This window comes from Sus scrofa, chromosome 6 (genome assembly GCF_000003025.6).
Source record: "Sus scrofa isolate TJ Tabasco breed Duroc chromosome 6, Sscrofa11.1, whole genome shotgun sequence".
NCBI classification, from domain to species: Eukaryota; Metazoa; Chordata; class Mammalia; order Artiodactyla; family Suidae; genus Sus; species Sus scrofa.
The window spans coordinates 15,056,269-15,075,385 of NC_010448.4; the positions used below are offsets into that span (position 1 = coordinate 15,056,269).

General features: G+C 42.6%; 1 protein-coding gene across 1 annotated transcript in view; it reads right to left on the reverse strand.

The window, feature by feature from the left end:
* Positions 1 to 19,117, reverse strand: part of PMFBP1 (polyamine modulated factor 1 binding protein 1) — a 116,230-nt gene that overhangs the window by 41,527 nt on the left and 55,586 nt on the right. Inside the window, exons 2-6 of the mRNA XM_021093858.1 lie at positions 17,783 to 17,894; positions 10,328 to 10,571; positions 8,459 to 8,696; positions 7,073 to 7,144; positions 1,295 to 1,450 (exon numbers count right to left, since the gene is read on the reverse strand). Coding sequence (XP_020949517.1) covers positions 1,295 to 1,450; positions 7,073 to 7,123 — 207 coding nt within the window. The 5' untranslated portion in view covers positions 7,124 to 7,144; positions 8,459 to 8,696; positions 10,328 to 10,571; positions 17,783 to 17,894. The remainder of the gene's footprint in view (positions 1 to 1,294; positions 1,451 to 7,072; positions 7,145 to 8,458; positions 8,697 to 10,327; positions 10,572 to 17,782; positions 17,895 to 19,117) is intronic.

A 19,117-nucleotide genomic window follows, 5' to 3' on the forward strand; every position in this document is an offset into this window, starting at 1 on the left:
AAAAACCATGTGAGGTTTCTACAGGGAGTGGTAAGTGCTGGGACAACTCAGACAGACAGAATTAAGAAAGAACAGATTCTTGCCTGCAAACGTTAAGGATGATGGTGGTTCCTGACACAGCGGCTAAGAGGAGAACTTGGAGGTCTAGCAACAGGTCTATGCAACTAGTACCTGCCTTATGTTTTCCAGGAACTCTAGTTCCCAAGCAGAAATGAAGACTGCATGTTAGGAATTCCTGGAAACCCAAAGTGTTTAGAGAGCTATGGGAAAATATCTCCCAGCTGGCTCCCCAGCTTGTGTAGATAAATTTAGAGACTGGTTTAAGGAGCTCAGGGCTAGAATTTCCAAAGACAGAAAACCTCAGGATGAAAGTGAAGTTGCCTCAGCTGATGAAAGGCCTATGCCACGGCTAAGAATTAGTTCAAGATCACAGTCTCAAGAAAGATGGTCATAACAGGAAGTCCTTCTGTTCACACATGCTCAGATAAAGTGTTGCTGAGTATCTTGGTGGAAGCAAGTCCTATGACAAAGAACCAGGTGTCAAGTAGTAGTTTACGTGGGAGGTTATCTTAGGAAACTCAGGTAGGGGTGCAGGGAAGTGAACAAGGCAGGGAAGGAGGCTTGAAAAGGTAACCTGCTTACTTCTGTGGGCAGCTGGGGCTGAGTCCCACTAAGGAACTCTGGGACAGAGCAAAGAGCATGCCTGGAGTTATCACAAGGGAGATAGGTTACCTAATCCACCATCTCCCCATCAGTCATTGGTTGAGGGCTGTTTCCAGGGCCATTAACTCTCTTGCACTTGAGCTTATCCTACGATTGGATTCCTGCATCCAGAAGAAAAGCTTGTAGGAAGAGAGCTACAGGTGTGGTAATAAAGAGCTCCTGCTCTGCACTGATGGGAAGTGACACCTCGGAGCAAGTGGGATGGTTGTTACTTTCATGGTTGACCTAGAAGTTTGTCTAAAATCCATTAAAAGCTTTATATAACTACAATCTGGTCTTTTCAGGGCAAAGGGCCTCAGGTGCTGCAAATCCAGGTGTGAAAGCCCAGATAAGGAAAAGACAGAGGCTCGGATATGGATGACCTTGGAGATAGCTAGATTGAAAAATTCTGAGGGTGGGGATGGCATTTATGTGTGTGTGTGTTTGTGTGTATGTGTAACTCTCTCTCATTGCTTGCTCAATAAATGCTCTTGAACGACCAGTGGGAGAACTTTCTGTTATTGTTCCTGCCCAAGGGGCAGAGGTGGAAGAGGAGGGAGCAGAGGTGGGAAGCAGCTGCTGAGTCCCTTACATGGCTGCTGTTCATCATTGCCTCCTCCACACAGAGCTGATTTTCCTGCAAGGTCTTCCCCTGTCTCTTGCAGACATCGTGTAGATTCTTGATGTCAGCTTGTAGGCTCAAGAGCTTGCTGTTCAGGCTGCTCACTTCTCTGTCCCTCTCCCCCACCTCGGCAGTCAGAAAAACAAAAGCATCAATTATGAACCATCGAGAAAATGCTTACTTTTCATTCACTGGTTGGCAGAGACTTTAAATTTGCTGGAAATTTGTCCATTAACCCTTGGCTGTTATTACTCATCCTGTGTAACATTTACATGGTGTCCACTTGCAATGTGTCTGAGTGCTCTGCATTATTCGGACAATTACTTATTTACATTAATTAATCTTCACCCACCGCTGTGGGTGCATCACAGACACTTGCCCTGCTTTTCCAGAGGAAGTAAGTGCCTTGAATAATTCCAGGCACCTAGTGGGCTGTCTATAAATATGAATGGTTCTGCCATTGATGAAATGAACATACTGAGATGTCAAACGGACTTGTCAAGACTATAGGGAAACAGTGATGGAATTGATGTGGTATCTGAAAAGTCTCTTAACTTTCCCTCCCACCCGCTAAACCAAAGACCTCCTTCACTGTAAACCCAGTGCTTTTCTTTGGAGATGAATGGGGATAAAAGTAAAATCTCTGGGCTGATTGCATAACATCCTTGTTTTTGATTATGAGTGAAAATGATTAGCTAGTTATTGCTAGGTCAGATGGAAATTAGTGATCAAGATCAAAATAGAGAGTGTGGAGCACAGCAGCTTGGGTGGGGTTGGGGTGTACAGCTGTGGGAAGAGGGTGGTGCTCTGTCATACTATGACGCCACCTTCTACTTGCAGTGTTGTGAGCGGCAACCATGTGAAAAGAAATTAGCAAGAAGCCCTCTGGCAACCTATCTAGTGCTTTAATCCTATCATTGTGCAGACTTTCTGTAACACAGGCACTACCACCCCTGAGTTTTAGATGTTGGACCAAGGCTGGGGCTTTTACGGCAGATGCCTGTCTTTTGTTGCATGACCCAGGGCAGTCTCTCAGGTGAAGATTCACGGCAACTATTAAAGAAATACTCCTGAAGGAAATCAGCAAGGATGTGATGGAAGCAGGACAGGGGAGGGGCAGAAACTAAGAAAGGGCACAAATTCAGGCCAAGTTTTGTGGAAGGGGCCTCAGCCTAATCCCATAGGAAACTCTAGGATGTAAATTACACCTTAGAGTCCATTTTAAGTCAATGAAAGCTGGGCTGTCAGACTCAGCATCAGTCAGTCAATGGCTAAGGGCTGCCTTATGGGATATAAGTTCCCAGGGACGTTCAGCTCTCTGCTCTTATAAGTAAAGGGAGCCCAAGGGTAATTCTTCTAAGGCAACTGTAGGTGCAAAATCACACAGAAGCCATGAGTGCACAGAAATGGCAAAGTGATCCATGTGACAGCGCCTGAGGCCCCACAACAGGTTAGCAGCAGAGTGGGGAGAGTCCTGCTTTCCCAACCCTGTGGCCAGGGCTCTGACACTGTATCCCACTGATTGTGCTGGCCTCTTAAATATATGAGCTACATAACACGTGTTCCCAGGGAGCTGGAGACCTGATATGGACATCATAAATCAAGGCTTACTGGACAGGTCAGTTTAAGAGACCTCTGCACAAGGCCGAGGGGGGGCTGGAGGATAACCACGGGAATCGGACACCGCAATGTCAGAGTATGCGGAATTCAGAAGGTTTCCCAGAAGTGCTGCTGTCTCAGCTGATTTATTCCTTCATTTCCATTTAGTACCTGGATTTTTTTTTTTTTTTTTTTTTTTTTTTTACCACTTTACAGTTTAATTAGGTTAACGGCATGGCTCTGTCATTAAAAGGATTTCATTATCTCAAAACGCTCCCAGTTCCTCCCTTGCTCCTGTCCCCTGTTCCTTGCTTTCAGAAAAATAACAGTAGATGTCAACTGCCCCAAGCATGTAATTGTCATTAAGACAATTACCAGAGACTCTCTTAAGAGAATGTGTGTAGAGTGGCTAAAAAAAAAAAAAAAAAGGTGTACACTCTTCTCTAACTAGAAAACAAAATCCTTGACCTGACCAGGAGCAGCAGTTTGATCCTAGGGCTTTAAATCCCTGTTGTCATGGCTGCCATACTGGGAATAGAGTATAGAGACTCACTGTGGAGTGGGGGCCTAGGGATCCCCTCCTTTTTTGCCACAAGACTTTCTTTCTCTGGCATTTATGAGCAGGTTAGGTGATAATACTAGGCCTGCTCTATGGAAAGGCCAAATGCCCGATATGCTTGCCTTGATGCTGAATATGTGCTTCCTAAGGTGAGGACAGTGTCACCAGATTGTTGCATAAGGAGGAGCCTGGCACACTGATGACTCGTTAGTAAGGTACCAATGATACACAACTTGAGCCTCTCCATGTTAAAAGCTCAATGCCCTCTCTCTTATGCCGATTAAAAGACTGCTCCATTTTAGATGTCTTCTGAGCAGAAGGCCTGCTAGCCCAATTCTGTGGCACGACTAGGACTTCAGAATTGGATCGTTAATGTAGATGATCTCATCTAATTTGGACATTAGCATTGACTCAGAGTCTCTGAGGCAATTTCTTTGTTCATAAAACAAAGGTTTGGAATAAATAATCCTTTCTTTGAGGATGCCCTAAACCAGCTGAATAACAAATGTGTTTTTTTTGCTGGATGTCAAATGAAATTTGCTTTTGAAATCAGAACCTAATGATTCACTCCTAAAAGCCAAATTATACAAGAGTTTTTGTTCATCAGAACAGAAGTGAAAATGCCGGGAGAGTAACAAGGTTATTTCCATGAACCATGTATCATTAGTATTATTTTTACTATAGGTACTTGTTAGAAGAAGCTATGCTCACCTCAGAACTCCAGAAAGGCAAGTGTTTCTCAGGTTCCAGTAAACTTAATTTCTCGCTAATATCATGCACAGAGGTCACTGGACACTATTTCTAATCCCATCTACTTTATGAAGGCTAAATTCCAGGCAGATGCCTTTTGAGTATCAATATGCAGTAGGAATTGATTTAATCTGACATTTCATCAATCAAAGCTCTGTAACCAGTACTAAGGCATGAGATGAACTGAGAATCATAATGCTGACCCACAGGCACCATCTGATTCTGTCCTAGATCTGAAGTCATTAACAATGGTTGAAATCACAAGCTTCCACTGCTAGGTGAGTTTCACTTACATAAGCCATGCACTTGGACACAGGCATAACTCAAAGATATTATGGGCTTGGTGCCAGCTGACTGAGATAAAGCAAATATCATGATAAATCAAGTCACACAAATTTTTTGGTTTCCCAGTTCATATAGAAATAATTATATTTATACAATACTATAGTCTATTAAGTTTGCAAAAGCATTGTATCTAAAAAAAGTTCATGCCTTAATTTAAAAATAACTTATTGGTAAAAAATGGTAACCATTAACTAAAACTTCAGAGAGCTGCAATCTTTTTGAGCTCTGACCACAGATCATCATAATGAATACAATAATAAGGAAAAGTTTGAAATATTGTCTGAAGTACCAAAATGTAACACAGAGACATGAAGTGAGCAAATGCTATTGGAAAAATGATGTCCATAGACTTGGCTGATGCAGGGTTGCCACAAATTCTCAATTTGTAAAAAATGCAGTATCTGCTGAGTGCAATAAAGCGAAATTCAATAAAATGAGGTGTGTCTGTACCCAGTTTTACTTATCTGGGGTTGGAAGCTGGTCACTTGTCTGAAGGCATGTGACAGCAGCAGCAGCAGCTACTAACCATAGGGAAAACAGTGAGTGCTAAAGTGGCAGGTGCTACCACACTCATGACAGTTATTGGAAAATAGGTTATTTACTGAAGCAAATTTTCTATATTGATTAATGAGTCTTTTTTCAAAGAGCATGCCTTCTCAAACGTATATTTCAAAAGATGGGAAGAAATTTTTCTCTAGGCATCAAGGTATTGACAGTCTCGTGTTTCTTCTTGGGGGAAGCTGATGCTAAACCGAAGCTTATGATTCAAGGATACTCTCAGATCCCAGGTGCATTACAAAGCTTCAAGACCGCAGCATTTCCAGGGATTTGGCTTTTAAACAAGAAAGCTTGGGTGGCAGTTTCTAGAGTAATTCCGGAGTCAACCCATGATACCATAAATCTCATCATCTTTGGAAATGATATTTGCGAGGATAAGGACAAATCTTTAGTAGACAATGGACACTCACTTTAACCACCACTACCATATAAAATATATCAGTTTATAGTGAGTTATGTTTTAAAAAGCATAAAACATTATAAATTAACATCGCTTCAGGAATTTTCACATTTTACTTGTGTAATAATAGTGTTTGGTTATCTACAGTAATTTCAAACATTGTTGTTGATATTATTAACTTGATTCCTCAGTTTACCTTTCCATATATAAAGCCATTGCAGTTTTTGGTTACTTATGATAAGAACGAATGTGCACTTATACAAGGTTTGCCTGTGAGCAAAAATTTTGGAACCAATTATGTCCACATAGTGAAGAACAAGTATATTTTACTGTATCCTAAATTATTTAACAATTGGCTCACTGTTTGAGTGCCAGGCTTAGGATACACATAGTACACATGGCATATGGAAGAATTCTGCCACCTACGGAATATGGGCCAATTTTTGTTGGCACTTGGGCAATTGCTACATACTTTCCTCCATCATATCCTTGGGGAAACTGTTTCGCTAGAAAGTAAGCTCCATGGAGCAGGGATCTTTGTCTCTTTTGTTCACTGCTTTAACCCCTAGAACTATGCCTGGCACATCACAGGTGCACCAAAGATAACAGCGGAATGAAGAAATGCCCTTCTAAAAAATCCATACCAGATCCTTGTTTCCTGCAGAACTTGTAGCAAATCCTGAATCGCTCCCTCTAGTCATTCAACAGGAAGGGAGCTGAAACATCTCTTTTAGAAGTCGCTCACCTCTTGGTAGGAGGACTGTTAAAAATCGTATGTCATGTGGGACAATGGTATACTAACTAAAATATTCCCCTTAAGTCCTTTCGGACAAGTCAGGGAACATACATGAACATATTTTGAACAAAATATTAAACTCATCGGAGTACTCCATTTTCATATCATTCCAGATAAAGAGAGAATGTTGGCAATGATATTTAATATTTATTAAGGGCTTCTTAAGTCCCAAGCACTGATGTTTTACATGCAGTGTCTTACTTAATCCTCACAGCAAGACTTTGAAATAGGTACTCATTATTCGTATTTTCTAGGTATGGCAAAGGAGGCTCAGAGAGTCTAAGTGACATTGTTATTGATATGTCTAATAACACGCTGCTTTGAGATTTGGTCCCAGATCCACCTAGCTCAAGTCTGGGCTCTTAAGTGTTATACTCTGCTGCCCACCTGTGTCTGTGATATTTTGGGATGCTTATTATTGCAATTTTTTTTTTAGGGTTGCACCCCAGCATATGGAAGTTCCTGGGCTAGGGGTCGAGTCGGAGCTGTAGCCACAGCCACAACCACAGCAACGCAGGATATGAGCTGCATCTTTGACCTACACTATAGCTCACAGCAACGCTGGGTCCTTAACCCACTGAGCAAGGTCAGGAATCGAACCTGCATCCTCATGGATACCAGTCAGATTCGTTCCCACTGAGCCACGATGGGAACTCCTACTATTGGAATTTTGAAACCTGAAAAGAAGTCCCTTGTAACAAAAGTTCAACTCCATGTACGTTGATAAGTAAGGGGCCTTACCTCATCTTTCATTTCCTTGGCACCTCTCAATTCTCCTTTAAGCTTTAGCATTTTCTGAGTTTTGTTATAAACCTGAAAAAGTCCAAGAAATTTAAGATGGAAAAGGTATAAATGAGCCTGACCCTTTCAAGATTTTCCCACCTGGATATGTGCTTTCAGCAGGGAGTTTGGAAAAATTTACCAAACTGTTAGCAATGTCTACTTTCCTACCCATATGTTGGTGTTTTCAAAAGTGTATTAAAGCCTTCACCAGGAAGATAGGACCATGGTTTTAAATCTTTTTCAAAAAACCACCACATGGGGGGCTAAATAGTTTCTGAACTCATCCATCCTGGAGAGCAAAAGGTCTGAAATCATCTTTCCTTTTTAGTTTTCTAGAGCTGACATATCATTAACATTATGTACTAATCATGAACCAGCTGGGATGTGCATACCAACTTCATTCTCATGATAACTCTGGGAGGCAGATACCATTACGGTCCCCATTTAACAGAGGAGGACACTGAAGCATAGAAAGGCTAAATGACTTACCCAAGGTCGGGCAGGCTCTCTTACTACTTTGTGGAGAGATTCCATCAATTTCTAATTATTAATTTGGAAATATCTGATGATGTGACTTTTTTGCAGCATCAAGTTACTATATTGTTGGTGCTTGTAAAGTTAGGAAACTTGTAAAGTGCTGAGAATTATCTAAATAAAAAACCTCGAGGGAAAAAAAAATCCTCAAGGAACCAAAGATTTTTGCACCTGTATGTGTATAACTATAGGATGATGCATTTGAGGTCATAACGCACCACACTCATTAAAATGATATAATTTACTACATTTTTAACTCTAAGACTAGAGCAAGTTTCCACCAGGTACTTACCTGCAGAATAGTTCCAAGAATGAGAAGCTATCAAAATACTCATTCTTTGAAATGAACCACATACCCCACCCCTAATATAAGCCAAGAGGAAGAAAGAATGCTGGTGAGAATTTGGAATGTTTTACGGGATGGTATTCCACTGTGCTGCATTGTTTACCCTCCCATGTCTTCATGCACAGAGATGCATCATGGGAAAGGTGATGTAGCTGGGGCTTACCCAGGGAGGAGGCGAAGTGATGAAGTGATGTTACAGTAACGAACAATCTGCACATCTCAGTGACTTAAAACCATGAAGGTTTATTTTTCACTTGCGCTACATGTCCTTTATGAGTCAGCTGGGGCTATGCTTTCCATTGTCCTCAGCTAGTGGAACCTCTATCATCTAGTATGTTGCCTGTTGCCATGGCAGCAGAAAGGGAACTAGGTGAATCACATACAGGTTCTTAAAGTGGAAGTGACACTCTTCACTTCTGCTCACATTTCATTGGCCAAAAATCAAGTCATATGGCTACGCTTACCTTCTTCCTTTAAAATCCCCAAAAGGAAATATTGGTGAATGCCTCCCATGCGAGGTGTCTTAGCCTGTTGGGCTTCTGTAACAAAATATCATAGACTGCATCTTATAAACAACAGAATTTTTTTTTTCTCACAGTTCTGGAGGTTGAGAAGTCCATAATCAAGGTGCTTGCAGATTAGGTGTTTGGTGAGGACACAGTTCAGAGACGGCTGTTTCTTTTTTGCTGTAACTTCACATAGCTGAAGGGGTAAGGGAGAGCTCTGTGGTGTCTGTCTCTGTCTTTCTTTATTTCTTCCTTTCTTCCTCCCTCCCTCTCTTTCTTTCTTTTTTTTCACAAGTTTAAAACATGTATTTAAAATACAATTTATAAAATGCTTAATCTGCTGACTCAGGAGCCCCCGGTGTAGGGTGGGGTAGGGTGGGCAACTGCAGGGATGCACCCCTCCCTCTTTCTTCCTTCCTTCCTCCCACCCCTCTTCCTTCCTTCCTTCCTTCTTTCTTTGCCACCCTCGGCATATAGAGTTCCTGGGCCAGGGATTAGATCTGTGCTGCAGTTGTAACCTAAGCCATAGCTGCTGCAACTCTGGATCCTCAACCTGTGCAGGGCTGGGGACTGAACCTGTGTCCCAGAACTCCCAAGACAATGCTCATCCTGTTGTGCCACAGCAGCAAATACTGGGGCTTGTTTTATAAGGGCACTAGTCCCATTCATGATGGCTCCATCCTTATGAACTAATTACCTTTCAAAGGTCCACCTCCTAATACTATTGCTTTGGCAGTTAGGATTTCAACACATGAATTTTGAAGGGACACAAACATTTACTCTGCAGCGTTAGGCAAATGAGAAGACTAAAGATGGTGTGGCACAGGGAGTTCTCTGGTAGCCTAATGGTTAAGGACTCAGTGTTGCCACTGCTATGGCATGGTTTTGATCCCTGGCCTGGGAAATTCTACATGTCATGGGTGGAACCAAAAAAAAAAAAAGGAGTTCCTGTCATAGCGCAGCAGAAATGAATCCAACTAGGAACCATGAGGTTGCAGGTTTGATCCCTGGCCTTGCTCAGTGGATTAAGGATCCAGCATTGCCTTAAGACTCGGCTCAGATCTGGTTTTGCTGTGGCTGTGGTGTAGGCTAGCAGCTACAGCTCCAACTAGACCCCTAGCCTGGGAAGCTCCAAGTGCTGAGGGTGAGGCCCTAAAAAGGAAAAACAAAAACAAAAACAAAACAACAACAACAACAACAACAACAACAAAGACTATTGTCTTTCCTAGCTCTAGAGTACTGGATCAGTGTTCTACCTTGATGGCTATTCTTCTTTAGTAGGAATTGTGAACTCAGCCCAAATATCACATGAAGATTGGAATGGGATAAACACATCCTTGAGAAGAATATTCCTCTCCAGGCAGACCTACTGGTTAGTCGGGAGATGATCCTTAAATCAAATGACATCTTGTCCCAAAGACAGAAATGTGATTGTCTAGATTGTGATGGTTTCACTTACTCCGGAGTTACACAGCAAGATTTTCAAGGGCCAAGAGCATTTGGAAGGAAAAGCGGTAAGCTTAGGCTCTCATATTTTCATGAGAATATATCAGACTTTATCGAGTAAAATAAGTCAGAGGAAAAATAGCTGAATTGTGTTCCATGAAGGAGACATGGGAATTCTGTGAGTCATTAACAACAGCAGTGGGCAATTTGGAAGTGTTTATGATGAAAAAGGGGGAATGATTATATGATACATTTTTGAAGCATTTGACAGTAATGTTTGCCAGATGGAAGCTTCAAATGCTTATAAAATGATTGTGGAAGCTTCACAATGCCCTCTGAGGAGTGTGGCTGGACAAATATTTTGCAGAGGAGAGAACTCACCACAGAGGGAGGGCCTTTGGGTACTGATCTCTGTGCCCAGAACTCATCTTCCCTCTTCTCAAACTCTTACTCTACATCTTCTCTGCTACTGTGTCCTGTATCTTTGTTGAGACCTTCACATCCTCGTGCCTCATCCCCTCCATCAGCATCTCTTAATTCTTTCATATCGGCCCAGGGGACTGCTCTTTTTGTATTTGCAAGTTCTGCCATCTGCTTTTGTAGTAGGCTTTTTTCTTGGTGACAGCTGTGACCAGAAAAAAAAAAAAAAAAAAAGCAATTGTAGTGAAATCTAAAAGTTGGTCAGGGGATCTAGCGATGTTTTGTGCCTCTCAAGTTAGCCTCAGCCCTCACACTGAGCACCTTACAGGTTCACAAGAAACATTTAACACTGCATTTCACATGGGTGACTAGTGTAGGAGGTATGAAGTCAGGTGTGCAAAGAAAAGGTAACTTTTTTCTATTACTCACTTCTATTATTACATTTCTACCAAATGGAAGAAAATAGAACCTTTGTTATTTCTGAGAAATGTCCATCATTTTTAGGTTAAAAGTTAATCATTTCATGATTTCTTCCACCTATTTAAGATCTCTTCAAAGTGTGCCCAAGTTCTAGGGTCCTAAGTTGCATCCAGGCATCAGGGGTGGTTTCTGGTCCACGGTCATGGGCAACTTTCCCAGCTGGAATGTGCTGAGATGTCTATGTCCTGGGCATCAGGCTACATCTACTGTATTTTTCTGTTACTGTGGGCTTTGGGTCTGCTGGTCCTCTTTCATCCTCTGAGGAAGCTCCTACAGGGGAAAGAGACAGAGAGAGGCACATGTGAGCCTGGCCTTCGGCCCTCTGCTCTTAGACGTGCTTTATCATCTTTCTATGCCATCATGTCCATCATTCTCTAGAAATGTGTTTAGAGGAAGGGGATAGGATCTTAAGACCTTGTTCACTTCCCTGGCCCCCATTCCTGGAATTGGTCACAAGTCTTTTCTGCCCCTGGAATGGTAAACCTATTGGTGTTATATTATTTTCCCTACTATTGCCAATTTCATTGGTCTCACCAGAGTCAAATACTCGTATGTATGCTCAAAGTCCCCTCTTTTTCCTCTTTCTTAACTTAGAGAGTCTTTGTTTATTTTGGGGAAAAGGAAGGAAAAAGGTACAAGTGAACAGGTTCAATGAGGCACAGGTTGAGCGGGAGCAGGATGGGAAACACAGGGTAGTATTCCACACACCCGAGACACACATTAGGTTACACAAATGCCGTAATCACAGATTACTGGTCTTGGCTCTCTCCCTAAGAGAGAGCAACCGCTTGGGTATCCGGATGGACTACTGGCCTTATAGCAGTACCGCCTGTTCCTCTCCCTTCATGACCTGGATGGAAGCATATAAAGGATCCATTCTTCCTAGAAACATGTTTCTAGGTTTTCATGGAAAGAGATGCTATGTGGTTTAATGTTAAAGCTATCCTTTGGAGTTAATCAGAACTAACAGGTCTACCTACACTTTGCTGAAAGTCTTTCCTTTACTCTTGCTAGGTTTTAGATTTTTCTCCAATGTTCCACCTCCTACTAATGAAAAAAGGGTGATGAGTCCTAGGGCTCTTAATTATTGAAACAATGAAAGGATGTTCAGTGTTTCTTCTATTTTTAAAAATATGTGAGCACCATGAATAAACATAATGTTCCTTGTGCAATAAATACTTCTGCCCAGAATGCGTGTACAGAGCCATAGCATGCAGTGGCCTGGCATGAAGAGCGTACCTTTTTGGATTCAAATCCAGCTCTAAAAGAAAAGAAATCCCTGATCACGTAGTGCATATGTGATAGGAGATTTTAGGAGGTGGTGGTTTTGCCAGGATTTGGGGTTCTGCACCAAAACTTAGTGAATAGGAACCTGACACCAAGGTCACTGACTGGGTCATAATCTATCCCCAGGACTAAGGTTCTTCTGGAGTGGAAGCAGGGCCAGTGGGTCTTCCCAGAAGGAGACTTTGGAATAGCAGAAGAAATGATCCAATGAAGGGATCCCAGGATTTATCAGATTCACTGCCATAGGTGAAAATTTCTCCCCATGGCTATCTCTCTCTTTCTTTCTCTTTCTTTCTTTCTTTCTTTCTTCCTTCCTTCTTTTCTTCCTTCCTTCCTTCCTTCCTTCCTTCCTTCCTTTCCTTTCCTTTCCTTTCCTTTCCTTTCCTTCCTTCCTTCCTTTCTCTCTCTCTCTCTTTTCTTTTCTTTTCTTTTCTTTTCTCTTCTCTTCTCTTCTTTTCTTTTCTTTTCTTTTCTTTTCTTTTCTTTCTTTTCTTTTCTTTCTTGTCTTTTTAGGGCCGCACCCACAGCATATGGAGGTTCCCAGGTTAGGGGTCTAATCGGAGCTACAGCTGGTGGCTTACATCACAGCTACAGCCACAGCCACAGCCATGCCAGATCTGAGCCACGTCTGCGACTTACTCCACAGCTCACGGCAATGCCAGAGCCTTAACCTACTGAGTGAGGCCAGGGATTGAACCAGCAACCTCATGGTTCCTAGTCAGATTCGTTTTCGCTGCAATACAACAGGAACCCCTCTCTTCTGGTACTTTTCACAGACCCTGCCAGTTGCCTTTTCCAATATCCATACTTTTAACCTTTCATAGTAACGAACTCAGAATTTTATTGGAGTGTGTATGTACTCATCCAAAAGACTTCCTATCCCAGCCTCTCTTGTTAGCCAAGTATGGCTGTATGTCTCAGTGTTGATAATGAGATGTAAGAGGAAATATTGTGGGAACTTCCAGGAAATCTTAAAGAGAAATGTACAGCTCTTTGTTCCTTCCTCCTTCCTGCTTTCCTTCTTCTTTTTTTTTTTCTTTTTTTAATCTTTTTTTTTAATTTGCTTTTTAGGGCCGTACCTGCAGCATATGGAAATTCCCAGGCTAGGGGTCAAATCGGAGCTGCAGCTGCCAGCCTACGCTACAGCCACAGCAACACAGGATCCAAGCGCATCTGTGACTTACATCACAGCTCACAGCAATGCCAGATCCTTAAGCCACTGAGTGAGGCCAGGGATCGAACCTGAGTCCCCATGGATACTAGTCGGATTCATTTCCCCTGAGCCACGGGAACTCTCTTCCTGCTTTCTTGGAATGCTGATTTGGGCCCTGGTGCTCCAGCAACCATTTGGAACATGACGTGACGCTCATAGAGACAGAACATAGGTCCCTGGTGGTATGGAACCACCAGGTTAGCCCTGGACAGAGAGCAATTTCGACCTTAACTGACTTCTATCTTAAGTCACTGTTGTTTTGGATTTTCTCTCTTATGCAACTAAATCTAATGCAAACGGATAAAGTACGGTTAATTGTATTCCTCTCAGAGAGACCTCTCAACAATCCACTCTCCATTTCTAGCACCTCCACCACCTGCTTCTATCACACATTTTAGAAACTCTGTTTCATTGGGGACCAACTCTTTGACCCTACAAACATTTTTTCTCAAATATCCCTTTCCTTTACTTGACTTGATTTTGTCTTGATACAATCAAACTTTTTGCTTTCACTCTGTATCTTTCTCTCCCTGATGTCTGGATTAGGAAGATCCAGGGTGGGGAAGAGAGCAAGTCCTCCTATTGCCACCGTCATTATTCCTGTTCCATTTAGTAAAATTTCCTCTTGTGAAGTACACACTCCATCCGATCTTGGTTGCCTTTAGGATCAATTGACACGCTGAAAACTCTCCCACTGATTGCTCAACATCTTTCATTTTTATGAGTTATCTTCTTTCTGTCTGTCCAAAACCCACATACTTTCAAGACTCAACTCAGCAGCCATTTCTGTCATCTTCCTTCCAACCACATGCACTATTAGCACTTGTATGGCAGCTACTATATGTCAGGCACTATTCTAAACATAAAAGAACATTAATCTTCACAGGAGCCCTGCCAGGTAGGTAACCCCTCACACTTTCACAGCATTTAATCTGCTCGCTTTTTAACATAACACAATTTGCCTTTATTACGGCTATTTGATTTGCGTTGTCTCTCCATAAAGGTAGTGGTGATTGATTCTGGTGAAAAAACAAGAACATATAGGACTTTCTGAAATAATCTTATATTTCCAGAAAAGTTGCAAACATAGTACAGAGCGGTCCTAAATACCCCTTCCTCAGCTTCCCCAACGTTAGCATCTTACACATCATCAGTATGTCTCTTACCAATGATATTGACCTTGGTTACTTTTACGCTGGTGGCTATGGAGTTACTATTTTCCCCATTACAACTAATACAAAATTTCATAGAATCTTCTTCAAGAGTTGCCCTCTGCAGCCTTCTTCCTGATACTATTCAAGAAGACTCTTTTCTTGAGAAAGGATTTTCCACATTCCCTTACCTTCTCTCTCCATGTGAGCCCCCTCCACCTTCTTATAGTTTTCAAAAGGTTCACTGAAAAAGCCAAGGCCTTTTGGAGTTGATATGATCCGCTGGCATTTGCCTGGCTGTCTGCTCTCCGGCAGGAGAGGGGTTAAATACTTTGGGATAACTTCAGCACTGAACTGCCAAGTCTCTTAGGTTCAGCTCAGCAATCAAACTGCATAACCTAATAGAGCCCCTGGTGCTACGGGAAACACAAGACACTGATTTATATTTTAATATCAGTAATTTCCACAAGAGCAACATTTCTGAGTATCATTTTACAATTTCTGTCAAATGCTAGCTCAGTTTTTCTTAATTCTGTTTATTGTGCCTGAATTTGCAATCTCATCGGCAATGCAGATTCTCGGCTCTCAGGAGAGAAGAACATCTCTGTCTTTCTCTGGAAGGGGAAGGATGGGGGCAGGGACAGAAACGGGCTTATAAAATAACTGGAAATGTAGCTAAAGTACCGTTTATTAAGAATGGTGATGAAGTACTTTTAGTTAAAAGGGGAGGAGGCGGTACTGGACAAACTTTGCAAAAACGTGAAAAACAAATGAGGTGTCTGGAATCCAAACTGGAATCTTTCCTCCCAGAATGGAGAACTGTTCTATACACTGTAAAACTGAGGAAAGGGAACCAACATGGGGACTATTTGGCACATTTGCCGTGGGATCCTTGCTATGGCCATTAGTGCTACAGCAGGCTGTAAAGGGCTTTGGGATCCTTAGGGATCAAAGGTGCATGGCTGCATAAATGCCAGATGTTGCCATTAGGAGGAAGGAGTCTGGTTCTCTCCTGTGTTCTTTGAACATCCAATAAAAGTAAGAACAAAGCTGGTGCTGTTGGCACCAAACCACATCTACTCAGCATGCTCAGGGCTTGGCATGCTTCCTGAGGCCACTGGTGGCAGATGTGTGCCCTTGTATGCCCAGTGTTGTCCACTAGTTTCCTGTGGGCCTGCAGCTCCAGTTTCTACATTAGTCCTTTTCTGGACAGTTCCCGGGAAACCTCCTGAAATAGCTTAACCTAATGCTCTTCTTTGAAATTTGAAATTTAGCTTCAGCTAGAGAGTATCTCTCCTTTGGCTGTAACTTAAAGCCAGCCAAGGGTCAGAAGTGAGGCCTCTGTAACCCAGTGAAGCTTCTTGTGTGACTACTCAGGGCCTTTCCCAAACCAGATTGTCAGTCTGCGTAAGCCTTCTTTTCTCCAAAGCCACAGGCCCACTAGGTCACAGTGAGCCCAAAGCCACTGCTTCCGGTTGCTGTTAAGACCTCATGCTTTTCACCAGCATCCTTCAGTTTCATACATTCTAAATCCAACATCATGTCTTGTTGCCAAACCTCTGGCAGAAGCTGTGTTGAGTTTCTCAGTGGAGCTATCGACCACATTGACTGAAGCCGCAGCAACGTGTTTCTCCCCGTCCAAAAGGGTAAAAATAACAGGAACAAGTTGTCGGAAATGAAATTTCAATTCATCCACGCCCTTTCTACACTTCTGCTGCGACTCCCAAGCAGGGATCAATAGTGTTTAGACAGCCAAGGAGATTTTTTCCCCTCTTAAAGCACCAGATCAATAGTTTAAAAAAAAAAAATCCTCCAGCCCTCTGTATGTGTTGTAGTAAATGTGAACAAATCAGAGGCCTTCGGCTAAACGGATTGACTGAAGGCAGCAGCAGTCCGGCGCTTTGTAACTAAGAGCGCATCAACTGCGCAGGTGGCAACAAGGGAAGAAAGCTGCCAGGCCCGGATGAACCCCGGCGCCCCCGCAGATCTGACAAGAAGGAGGTGTCAAAGGGAATTTCTGTCCCCAAAATGAAGGGGAAAAAAAAGAAAAAGACTCCTGTGCACTGCAGCATGTGGGCGTGACTTGAAAAAATTAGGAGGAGTCTGGACCATTCATACACGTGCGTTTTAGTGGAAGACAGCTTGGGCTGTGGGGTACTCCACACCTCCTCTCCATTCTGTCTTTGACTTTTTAATTTAATTTTTTTTAATTAAAGTTTTTAGCTATCTGTGGTTTTTCTTCATTCCTTCAGTAGTTTCCTTCCCAAAATGTCATCCAACTGTCAGGTATCTTCCCCCTCAGGAAGATTCTGAACTCTGCTTTTCTGGGTTGCCTTCAGCCCAGCACCATGGTCATGTCTCTGATTCACCTGGGTTGCTCATGTGACATCACCGATGTTGTCTGAGGCCTGTTCTCTCTCTCTTCCTCTTGGTCCCATTATTCATGGGAGAGAGAAATTGGGTCAAAGCTCAGTTCTGATTTTCCTCAAATGATTTACCCAGGAGCAACCTTCTCCTCTCATTATGAAAATTTCTGTGTTTTATCCCATCCCTTTTTTTTTTTCTGCCACAGATAAATAAGACAGTGTGTGGATATTCACATGGATATTCTAGCGATTAGACTGTCTTCCAAATTTAGTCCTTCTGTTTCAAGGAGGGAACTTGCAGCCCTAATGATGGTATGAGAAGCTGAAGACTTCTGAGGTGGATTTTCACAACACAATTCTTTAATATCACCTGGGAAAGCCAACCCAAGGACTCAACAGACTGTCACATAGCTGGTCCTACTTTGCAGCTCAGAGGAAACGAACCTGACTAGCATCCATGAGGACACAGGTTGGATCCCTCGCTTGGTGGGTTAAGGATCCACTGTTGCCGTGGGCTGTGGTGTAGGTCGTGGCTTGGATCTGGCATTTCTGTGGCTGTGGTGTAGGCTGGCAGCTACAGCTCTGATTCGACCCCTAGCCTGGGAACCTCCATATGCTGCAGGTGTGGCCCTAAAGAGACAAAAAAAATTTATTGAGTTTGCTAAATTCAAAGATGAATTGCTATGAACTGGATGTCGCCCTTCATTATAAAAGACTTATTATTCTTATCAATGATTATCATGTTAATTTCTGTAATGAATTAAGAGTCTATTTGAAATAAGGCATTGGCTAACTTGAATATAGAAGCATACAGAAATGATACCATGTCAACATGTATTATCCTAGATAATATAGTTTTTTGGTAGTAGTTTTAGTTAACTAAATGTTTATAATCATAGATATAAGAAATTATTCTTACCGACTATGCTATAAACAGCTGCTTCTCTTGGAGTCAGTTCCTGCCTCTTATGTGCCCATACTTTAAACCAGACGTGTTCTCCTTATGGTCACTAGTGTATCTGAAAGGTATCCTAGAAGAAGAGAGATGCATCTCAGTCACTTTAAATAGTCAAGAGGTTAGATAACAGTAGAAAGAGTTCCTCTCAGTGGAGATTTCCAAAGACAAAAAAAGACAAATAGAAACTCTAAATATTAATTTTTTCAGTAGTTTAAAAGTGCCAAGAACTCAGCATGCACCAGGTGAAGCAAAAATGAACAACAAATATAACTACAAGAATAGTTGTGCCATAAAATACCCACTTCCCTCCTTATAGGACCTCACCCATTGTGTGGCCTAGTTAACTATAGCTTCTCCTGCCTTGTGACTCTTCTTTTTAAAAAATCGAAACGTTTGAATATGTAATGTAGTCAAGCGGTTCCAAGAAGTGAAAAGGCGTTCGTCCAGCTTTCTGTTTGTCCCTCCCTTCCCCTTTACCCCTCTCTCTTCTCTGCCCCATGAGGTGGACCTGCAGGCACTGTAGCAACCAGCTTCCTTACCCTGTGGCCTGTGGCCAGCTTACCTGATACAGAGCATTGGCAGGAGAGCTTAGGGAAGGAGGACTGTGCCATATTTGCAAGTGTGCCCTTGGATCTGGCTCTGGCAGATTCCCAGGAGTGGCTGAGACCAGTTACACTGCTGATGCAGGCCCTTCCACACAGTTGCTCTGTTACCCCTTTCATGTAGTCTGCTCCATCCCCTGGGCTTTGAGTTCTGTGGATGCTCAAGGGCCATTCTTACTCCACCTGGTCACTGTGCAATACCTGTAGCTTCCTTATATATCCTGCCTTTTTTTTTGTTTTTTGGTTTTGTTTTGTTTTTTTTTTTGGTCTTTTGTCCTTTTTTTTTTTTTTTTTAGGGCCGCACCCACGGCATATGGAGGTTCCCAGGCTAGGGTCTAATCTGAGCTGCAGCCACTGGCCTACGCCAGAGCCACAGCAACTCGGGATCCGAGGCGCATCTGCAACCTACACCACAGCTCATGGCAACGCTGGATCCTTAACTCACTGAGAGAGGCCAGGGATCGAACCTGCAACCTAATCCGATTCGTTTCCACTGTGCCACAAGGGGAACTCCTATCTTGCCTTTTATACCTAGTCCTTTATGAGCCATTCCATGACTTATTCAGCTGCAGCATCCCATCTACTTCCTGCTGAGATCCTGATTAATATGGTAAATGATGGGAAGTCCCATTAGCAGTTATATTAGGTTGCTAGGGCTGGCATAACAAAGTACCACAAACTGCATGGCTTTAAC